Raw genomic sequence first — 11,061 nt, forward strand, 5'->3', positions numbered from 1 at the left:
AAACTTGGGTTTAAAGTAAGGACAGAAACAGACTCTGAGACCAAATACTTTCCAGCTTACCTTTGCATTATGATCATTTGGTTTTGTTGAACAGACGTTTAGGACATGTCTATTCAGAGACATGAAGAAAAATTAGGAATCAAATTCAGAGGTTGTTAATGCTTTTACACGCATTAAACACTCGTGCAGATGCACACTTTTAGAACCACTTTTAGGGGTCTGTAACTTAATCTCTTCATTTATGAGTGATCACTGCACAGCTTTGATTTCTCTGAATTTTCCCAGGTTGCTCCTGAAGACAAGGCTCATCAGTGTTTGTCTACACACAAAAGTCATGGAAGACTATGACAGTCTTTGAACGTAAAGAATAATGCTTGCTCCTGAATTATTTATTCATTATGAAGCAAAAGGGTATTGCTGCCGATTAGCTTACTCACTCAGAGGTCTTCTGCACAAGTCGATATGATGAAAGCTAAAGTAGGCACTTAATGTGTGTTAACAACTCTACACATGCCACCAGAACAGGCCTAACAATGTGTAGGGGAAAGAACAATTTATACCATACTAGGCATCTAGCTTAGGTGACCCAACCTGCAAGTGCAACAATTACAGAGTACAGGAAACTACTAACAAAAGAGCAAAGATACTTGAAGCCCAAACTCATCTTGTCTCACTTCAATTACTTAATGGATACACCCAGTTTATAAACCTGGCAACCCCAGATTCCTTTTAAAGACTAGGGAATGGAAGAGAAGGAAGACTCACTTTGAGAACAAAGTTTGTTCCCCCAGACACCTCTACAATGCGGGACAGAGGAAAAGTGTAAATTTACAGGCTCCTATTTAGCTCTACTACCCACTGGGACCATCCATATGGGAGGCTGGTATAGGAGATGGGAATTCAGATTTCTCTTCATTTCCTCCGTGCACAGCCAAGCCTTTAAGAGACACTAATTCAGTTTCATAGATGCCTACTAACCAGAAAACAGGCTCCCTTTTTTTCTTAAACAATCACAGAAAAGCTGAGATTGAAAGGGATGGGTGGAAGTCATCTGGTCCAACCACCCTACTCAAGCAGGGCCACATATAGCTGGTTGCCCAGGACTTCGTCCAGAGCACTTTAGCATATCTCCAAAGATAGAGACTCCCCGGGCAACATGTGCCAGTGCTTGGTCACCCTCACACTGAAAAAGTGTTTCCTGATGTTCAGAGGGAATCTCCTATGTTTTGGTTTGTGCCCATTGCCTCTGGTCCTGTCACTAGGCACAACTGAGAAGACACTGGCCTGTTTGTGTAGATGTTTCCTTGAGAACTACACAGACTCTCACAGTGTAAGCCCAGGAGAAGCCACCACAAGGTAAGCCTGGTTGTGGACAGACTTCAGCTATACCAATTATACTGCAGCAACTGCCTGTATGCATATACTTACTACAGGACAAATGGGGAATTTTGTTCCTCAGACAGGAAAGAGCTCTCTCACACCTTCTGAGCTTTTGTTTAGAGTCTACATGTAAACCCTTCAGGTACCATTACTCTGACTGTGCACATTCTATAAGGTCTCAACTAGTTATCCAGACATCTTCTGTAGAAAGGAAGCAAGCAGCTCCTCTGTTGTGAAAGCATCTAATCATCAGATAGGAATAGAAATAAAATTTGCCAAAAAACCCCCAAGTCCATAATTCAGTTAGCACCTATTTCTCTCCACTGTTAACTCTAGAGCACCTCAGTAGATGCATCAATGGTGTGATTTGTCCTGGGAATTACAGTGCTATAGTGTGATTGTCAAACACCCTGTTTACATGACTACAAGCTTAGCACCATTAAGAGAGGAGCTTTCTGAGAAAACTTTCATCAGCTGCCTATGCGATCTGGTTGTTAGAGCAAGACAAAGACAGGAAGATACAATATTGACTCATCTGGGTTTAGCAGTAAACATTTGTGGTATCATCATACAGAATGAAGGAAAACATTGCTACGTCAATTTATTAAACTATTCATTTAAAACTTTTACCTGAGCTACTTAAACTGCACTGGCTTTGTACTGAAATAAAGCAGTCTGAAGAGACACAGTAATTCTCAGTTTCTGATCACAGTGTTGAAGGAAACTCCTATCACATAGTATGTGCAGCAGTTCAGGGTAATCTAATCAGGGTAAACCCCTGATTAGTGATAAACCCCACCCTCAGTGACAGACAACTCTTCCTGCTTTGTAGGAATCACCCACATAACTGGGAGCCATCAAGTCACCAAAAACCCCTTTTTCTTGTACAGGTGACCAGCTTCTTTATGTGGTGTTTTACAGTGTGATAGAAGTTTCAGGATTGTTTCTAAAACAGCTTGTCTGTATCAGGAAAAAAAAAAAAAAAAAAAAAAAAAAAAAAAAAAAAAAAAAAAAAAAAAAAAAAATCAACACTTTGAATTTGTTTCTCTGGAGACTTGAACTGAATTTAAGCTCAGCCTCCCATTCTGCAAGACAAATGCTAGCCACGTTGTTAAGTTTGGAGCCGTGGCTGTGTCCAGGGATGTTGTGTGCAATAACTTTGATATTACTTGACAAACTAGAATAGTATAAAATTAGCCTCAAAGAACATCCGCACAAGCACTTAAGCAATTCTTAATAGATCTACAAGGTAACTGGTATTCCCTTTCTCTATGTGTATCTAATAGAGACTAAAAGTTAAGGGTCTGAAGTTTTAGAACACACAGACAACATCACTTACAAATCACCCCTGAGCCACATGGTTCAGTAACTGAGATGGAGCATGGTATTTCTGGAATGGTAGTAAATTCGGAGAAACCAGGATGACAACATATTTGATAAAGTGAAACTCTACAAGTCCTGAAACCTGCTTTTTAAGTAAGTCTGAAACCACTGTAAATTGGCATGATGGCTTAAAAACTTGGTATTACTGGTCAGCTTCTTATTTCTCATTTTCTGGCAGGCTAGTGTCTTGAGTATCAATATATCAAACTTTAAAAGTTGCTTCTTTTGTCCAAGACAGCAACATAGATTGAGACATCTTCGAAAAACAAGTGTGCATTAAAATGATGCTATGTAATAGAATGAAATTTGCTGTAAGAACATGGGAGTTTACTTGGCCCTGGGAAAGTCAAAGATTTTTTTCAAAAGATCATGGAATTTGGAGTAAGGGTTAATGTAAACACTTTTTTACTTTAGATTAATTTCTAAACAAGCCTAGTTAAGAACACTATTCTCCAGAGATACCAATTTTATTCTGTATGCATGCTATATCGATACACAATAACTACAGCTATACTGAAACTATTTACTTTTTAATTAGCTAAAACTGCATCCATACCAGGTATTATGTAGATCTAAATGAAACTCCATAGAAAACCAGAGTGAATATACTTAAGCTCTTTGACCAGATACTTCATCGATGAGTTTAGAAACTAGAGAAAACTGTCAGCTCCTACAGCCTAATTTCACAGTGCTTGCTGATAGACTTCACGTAGCAGACAAAGGGGATACAGGAAGTGAGCAATAAATACTTGAACTATGTTGATACTAAAGAGCTATGGAACAGGCACAAGCAGTCTGCATTAGTTTAATCTTTAAAAGAAGCATTGCAACCACTATTTTAAGGAAAAGGTGGCTCACTTTAATAACCACAGGCATTGGTCACTATTTAATAAGACATTCTAAAAAAGTAATCACAATTTGTCTGATAGTTTACAAGTGGATGGTATACATTAAGATACAGAGGTAGAAGTTCACTTTTACAATGCTTCACTAAAACAGAATACCAAATTCAAGGCACGAAATTGTTCATTTTACAAAAAAATACTGTAAAAAATGTCATTTGCTGTTTTACAATGTGAGTACAACTCAAAAAAAATCTTTACACCCTTCCATATTCTGCACAGAGTTGCATCAGGCATTACTCTATTCTTCCTTTGCTAATAATTAGCATATGACCAGCACTTAAACAGTTTCTATCTCAGCTGAGTTGCTTTGTCTTTTAGGCACAAGTCCAATTACAGAAATTTAATACAACAGCTTCCTCAGAGGGTGGGAGAACTGTGTCAGAAGTAAGAATGAGGAAGAAAAGAAAGTCCATAACAGTAGACTGGACTCTGACATAGATTAAAACAAAACAGAGCATATTTCAAATCAAGCAACTTGATAAAAATTAAATTTAAATCACTGACTGCATTCCTAGAAAAGAGATGTCCAATACAAGTTTGCTTTGAGAGTATTTGAGACATTCAGTTGCCTGTGAATAGGCAGAGGTTTACAAATTTCTTTTTATGTTTAAACAGAACACATACAGTTGCTACAGAGGAGAATTACATCACAATTTGGCCATGTGTCCTTTAGAGAGCTTGGGTGAACAAGTGACGAGATGCATTCAGAAACTGTCCCTGAATTTGCTAAAAGGTCATGAGCAGTAGCTTAAGTCTCAAGACTTCCCCATTTCACAAATAACATAGGAAAAGACAAACAATTTCTGAAACATTGCATCTTCTAGCTGGAGACAGCTCTTGTAAGCCTTGGTAGGCTGAGGAAGAGATACCACACAGTGCATCCCTACAACAAGTAGTATTACTAGTTTACTGTACATACAGCGATATTCTAAAGGACAATGGTGGCAGCTACACTGTAAATTCACTTTCCTTACCTATCACATTTTCCAAGTACTCTAGTCAGTTTTATTTACAGAATATATATAAAAAAATTCATTTTTAGAGTTCAATACACAGGTTTAGGACCCAAAAGAATGCCACAGTAAGATGCTGACATTTGCATGTTACGTGCACTTCGCAATTCAGTCATGTAACATGATTGTATTCACCTATAAATGTTAGTCCATCTAAACCAGTGTTAAATTCCATTTTTTGCTTCATTGTTGTTTGTAGCCTGTTTCCTTTGAGCGATGAAAGGGTACATACACTTGTCTGCTCCCAAAAATCGGTACATGCATACAACTGCTTCAAAGGGCAGAATACTGTGAAAAAGAGGTTATAAAATCATTAGAAGACAGCATAAAACAAAACCTATCCTTGCACTATGTATTTGGTCTCCTTAAAAGCAACGTAATAGCTACTACAGAGACTTAAAGAATTATTTCACAAGGATACTTAGAATTTGAATTCTAGACAACCAACCACACAGGCAAACAGAAAGGAAGAAGAAACTACTTATTCACATGCCTTCAACTTAGATGAGATGTTCTGCTGCTTCTTCACAAGCAGTGTGACAGCTTGTTTCAAAGAGGTGGGGGAAGGGGCAAGAGCATCACGGAAGGCCTACTAAAAGCAGAGCAACTGCTCAAAGCCACATCAGCAGAGGTCATTAGACATTTAAGATATTCTTTACTGTGGGATTAGTGTTAGTTAATGCCATTCTTTTATCACCAGATGCCTAACAATCTTGACTTATATTCTAAACTCAATCATACATCCTTAGAAAGACAGGTCCAAAGTGAAGAGAGCAATTTCCTTTCTCTCCCGCCAGACAAAATTCCAAGAAGTGACTATATGATGGATATCTGCCACAGACCCTTCCCTCCTTCCCACATCCACAAAAATATTACTTTTATTTCAAGTGTAGTACTCAGGGACTCTCGTGAAGGACTAAGACAGGATTTCCTTCATCCCTGGAAATGGAGGCAGACACACCTTCAGGGGAAAGCAGTGCACAGAATCTAGCCATTAGGAGCAATGACCACTGAAGCACTGAGAAATAGCTGTCACTGGTACACGTGTCCTTGCTGTCAGTAGTGCTGCTTGTGCAGTAGAAGCAACTGGAGGGCCTTTGATCCAAGTGCTGCTGCCTGGGGCATGGATTATGCAGCAGCTCTGATCTGCCTGTTGGAAGTGAAGGTGTTGAACCAAGACAACCCAAGGGACCTTTGATGTGACTGTGGATGCACTGCTTGCATAGAGAGCACTGAAGCACCTGAGTTTCTGGCTGAAGAAACTAGTTCTTAAAGATGCTGATGGTGGCCCTGATTTGTTGGTAGAGGAGATGCATATGCTCTTCCAGGAAAGAGGTGAGCAGTGCAGGATACTCCAGTCTCTAGTGAGCCTGTTCACCTTGAGACCCAAGGCAGAGGAGAACCACTGCCTTGCAGGTGGAATAAAAGTAACTAACGTTCTCAGTTTCAGCCATCCCTTGCAGAAGGAAAATAAGACAGTGTTGTATTTTATGGGTTCCTCCTACACACTACAGAATTAACACAAAAACCACAGACAGCTGTGAAGCTGTTCTCTAAAAACTTGAAGGAGATAATTCCTTTAAACAGCCCTTTCTCCAAACTTGGACTCTGAAAATTGGTTCTGAATGTGCAGATTTTCAGTTTATCTACCATATCTGTGCTGGACTTGCACAGCAAATCTGCAGACAGGGCTGCCTACTCACTAGTGGTAGAGTCAAACAGCTAAATGTTCCTTTGGTGGAAGCTGTCTCATGTCCCATTCTTAAAGAGAAACCCAAAGGAAATAGAAGTATGTTGAACAGAAAATAGGAATTTAAGTAGGATGGAAAATACCAGAAGGGTAAAACAAGGATGCATACACGGGATCTGTTTTCTGGAGCTTACCAAGCAAGCAACCTACACACATGCAAGCCAAAAAGGAGGCTTATGAATTCTAACAAAACAGCACCTATGTCCTGTGTGGGTAGAAGGGTGTCTATATCCAGAAAGTGGACATGCTCCTGTATTTTTCTAAGTATTCTGTAGATTGTATGGTCAACAAACTGTCTCTTACCTTTTCATGAAGGTGACCATATACATGAGGCGAGGTGTGCAGATCATTGGCTGGTCTGTAAGGATAGCTCTCATAGCCTGCTTCACACAGTATTCTGGTTTCAAGGGTGGAAGGAAAGGCTCAATTTCTTTTCTGAAATATTTGATTAAGACCAATTAATCAAGATACATAAAGGATCACAGATCTCAGTGAAGAGTTTATCAACTCTCTTCGGAATGTCTCAACAGGAGCAAAGTCTTCAGGTTTTTTATATTCCTTATTAAGTTACAAAGGCTATAGCTCAAAGCTTGTGTTGCCAAAGTAAGAGAGGACAGAAGAAACTCAATGAATTCAGAAAGCCTTATTTGAGTCTAATACTAATATTAAAGCAGATATAATACTTAATATTTTTATAGTAACAGTTTAGTTACCATCAAGTATTTTCATGACATTACAGAGCAGAAGGAGAATTTTGCTTACCTGATCCTGCACCCTCTAAACATTCCTGTATCTACAAGATAAGGGCAGACTAAAGTTGTTTTGATTCCATCTTTTTCAGCAGCCTTCAATTCATGGCTCAAAGACTCATGGAACCCTACAGCTCCAAATTTGCTGGCACAATAATCCTATGTTGGCAATGAAAGAAGCAAAAAAACCAGGCAACTTAAAAAGGACAGATATGAATCATGTTCAAAGCCAAAGTGCATCTCCGAGGTAATTCTGCACAGATTTTTCAAAGCACAGCAAAAGACACCCACTGAATAGCACATCACATCAACTCATTTATCACTTTACTTTGAGGCAATTAGCGCGGAATCATGAAAGCAGGAAAGTTGAATGTAGGAGGATATTACCTTGGATTCAAATCTTTGAATCAAGCAAGCTCACAAAGCAAGTTACTAGGATTAACAATTTGATTAACGCTAAAGGTTAGAACAAAGGACTGAGATACCTAATATTATGTTGGGTCAGATTTGAAAAAACTTGGAGAGTTGGCAGGATATAGGTGTAAAAATCTTAAATCTTAATTTTAAGGTTAGTTTCAACAGAAGATATAATGGGAGATCTGAGTGTATTATTTCATTTTCAGAAGTGGATCTAGATTGTATATTTCATAAAAATATGAAGTGCAGCAACATTAAAAAATAATTGCATAGACAGCAGGAGCATTTGAGTTTTTCATTGGATGTGTCTACCTCTACTGGTGGTCACACCCACACTCTAGGAAATTCTTTAAGTAACATCAGCTTCATTCATTTCTGTTATGAAACACTGCAGTTTAATGTCCTGGACTGAGCCTTACCTATACACAGAGAAGCCTGTGCTTATAGAGTAATATAACCATTATTCCTTTAGACACATAAACTTCATTTTCACTAACTGAATGTTTTTTGTTCATGTTTGTGCTAACGACCCAAAAAGCAAGATAATGGACTCTAATCCTAACCTAGTTTTATATACCAAACAAATCCAAAACAGATGTTCTCACACAGCTGCTAGTAACTAGACAACCTAACTGGGAGCCTAGTAGAGCAGGGGAGCCATATATTCTGGAAAAAAAGGCTGGCAGCCATTTCTTCACAGAAACAGGAAGCAGAAAACACCACTTTTGAAAACTCTTGCCTTTGACATCAAGCTCAGCACTGAAGGTCTTGACAGGTGGGCACCTCTCAGTTTCCTAAATTTATCAGGCAGTTCAATCCAAAATCTAAGTAGCAAGTATACCTGCAAAGCAGGCAAATACACTGGCTGCCCAAGTCCTGTGAATTTCACAGGGAGCCACGTGTTGATATGGTACTTAGCATCATAGCTTCCAAGTATCTTTGAAGATTTGACTTCATTTTATCTAGCTGATCATTAAAAAAGCTTATCCTATGCAAGAAGTGCCAAATTCATTAATTATAGTCTAACAAACCTCCACTCCAGCAGTACTGAACAATCCCAAGGAACTTGCAACTGTCACGATGTGTCCGTGATTCATTTCCAGCATCTTCGGAAGGAATGCTTTAGTGGTCTATGAAGTAAAAAAAGAAAACAGAAAAAACCACAAACAACACACCAAAATAAAAAGACACCCCACAAACATATTACATTAGTGGTAAGTGTTCAAAACCTCTACCTCAAGATTCTGTTATCAAGAATTTAGAATTGTAATCACTGTACGGGTTTTGAACTTCGAGTTTGTAAATAAAATGCCAACAGAAAATCTACAGCTTGTTTGTGGATTCAGACAGTAAGGCAACAAGGATTATATCTCCAGAAATCCTAAAGTTAAAGGATCAATTGAGCTCAGACACGTTTATTTTTCTGCAAGAGACTAGTTATCAGAAAGAGATAATTTGACCCTAAAATGGAAATCACATTTTTTAAGACAGAAAAAGGAATGCAAAGTGTTTAATTAGACCAACCAGCATATCTGTGCTAAGACCAGTGCCAATTATCAGCTCTAATTATTGACAGTGCATTTTGTAAGTTAGATATGGCTAGTTTTAACCAATTAACTTATCTTGGGCATTTTACATTAAGAGAAATACTAGAGTTAGAGCTTTTCTTATGTTACTTTTTATATATAATACAATAAACATCCACTAGTCTAAATTACTTTCCATCTTTATTAGTATAAGCATTGCTCTAACTAAAAAGATTTCATTTTAAGATCTTCAAAACAAAAGCAAGTGTCAAGATTAAACTTTAAACAAAGCATAAAAAAATAGAGGTTATGTAAATTGTTTCAGTTTAAAATTTGTTTTTTAAAAGGTGTTAAGTCTGACTTGCATTTTTTAAACAATAAATGGAAGGCATTTGCTAGAAGATGACCTCTGCTAAAATACCTACCTTTGTCTGAAGCTGACTCACTTTCCCTTTTAAATAAGTATTAAGCAGAGCAGCATATACATTAAAAAAAAAATCAATGAAGTAGTGAAATAGTATGTGGAACTAATATTTACTTCAGTTTCTAGGTTGTCAGTGTACAATGAGATCACTTTTAAAGAGACAAAGAACTTCAGACAATGCTTTATAATCACAAACGTACCTAGTTAACATATTAATGACAGAGCTATTATTCTAATTCACTCAGTACCATGAATGCTTAATCCTCTCAGAAACCCAGTATTCCCATGTAATTTGGTTCCAAACTCACAGCACACAAATACCGTTTCAGTATTTGCTACTTGCTTAATTGTTGGCCTGAGTCATGTCAGCTGCATTCTTAAGACATTTAAGCTACAGCTGAATCCACCTAATTCCATTCTTATGCTGTCTGCATTTTCCAATCACAGACATCAGGACAGTTTTGCTCTAATGATTTTCACATGTTCTTGTACAACATTTTTGCCTGCAGGTGTTAAATGACTAATCCAGACCTCCTAACACCACACAAAAGAGTGTTTTCACTGGACAGCTAGCAGATGATAGAAGATTAACAGACCTCCTGACTCCTTGCCTTTTCTACTGTTGATTCATACAACTCCTAGATTCTGTCATAACTGCGTAACAAAGCTCATTATAAAAAATAATCTGAGAGCAAGCTGCCTTGCCTTTGTTTCTTTCCTGATGGCAGGGATCTCTAAACCGCTTATATAGAGCCTTGAACAAGAATTTAGTTCACTGTTAAACTAATCTGTGCCAGGCACAAAGTTTCAGCCTCTCTTCCCATGTTGCATGGCAACAAAGCCCAGTCATGATAGGGCAGTGACATCTGAAAACGTAAGAGGCTTTGCATGGAGAGTACTAAAGTTTTACACCACTTTATTTATCTGCAATCTGCCTTATGTACCCCAACACCAATGTGTTGTATGCTAGGGTGTATACTAGCCCTGATCCTCTGTGGTTTCTGTGTAAAGGATCCATGCTCCCAAATCAATCCTGCTAACCATTTACTCCTTAGAGAGCATTAGTCACCCCTATCAGCAGTTTCCTCTTATATCTCAGTTATCTGTCCACATCACATCAAAATGACCAACTGACACCTTGCAATGCCAGAAAGCTCTGGCTCCAAATCACAGCAATGGAAGGACACTTGCCTTGGAGCTTTTCTTGGGGAAAAGAAGGGAAGGAAGTAGTAAGATTTTCCCCCCCTACCACTTTCAGAGCATGAATCAATGTTTTCTTCCAAGAGATAACAACAAGCAAGGGCACCAGGCTTTGTTGGACTGGCTTTTCTATTCTCATTATTATAGCACTGATTTTTTTTCCTTAATATGATGAACTTAACTGATGTCCGTAAGTGCCCACATTTATCCCCTGCTAAAGAGAATTTTCACAGGAATTTATATAAAGATATGGGAAATAACCAGAACAACTGCAGAGCAGTAGATTTCAGAAAGCCTGCTCAACCATTACACTC

At 38.2% G+C, this 11,061-nt stretch overlaps 1 protein-coding gene across 1 annotated transcript in view; it reads right to left on the reverse strand.

Moving 5' to 3' along the window:
* Positions 1 to 3,599: 3,599 nt before the first annotated feature.
* RDH10 (retinol dehydrogenase 10 (all-trans)) overlaps positions 3,600 to 11,061 on the reverse strand; it is a gene marked incomplete at its 5' end in the record, with an annotated part of 24,838 nt that continues 17,376 nt past the window's right edge. Inside the window, 4 exons of the mRNA XM_010133496.1 lie at positions 3,600 to 4,969; positions 6,735 to 6,866; positions 7,194 to 7,339; positions 8,629 to 8,727. Of these exons, the coding sequence (XP_010131798.1) occupies positions 4,846 to 4,969; positions 6,735 to 6,866; positions 7,194 to 7,339; positions 8,629 to 8,727 (501 nt within the window). The remainder of the gene's footprint in view (positions 4,970 to 6,734; positions 6,867 to 7,193; positions 7,340 to 8,628; positions 8,728 to 11,061) is intronic.

The sequence above is a fragment of the Buceros rhinoceros genome, unplaced genomic scaffold (genome assembly GCF_000710305.1).
Source record: "Buceros rhinoceros silvestris isolate BGI_N320 unplaced genomic scaffold, ASM71030v1 scaffold32953, whole genome shotgun sequence".
NCBI lineage: Eukaryota > Metazoa > Chordata > Aves > Bucerotiformes > Bucerotidae > Buceros > Buceros rhinoceros.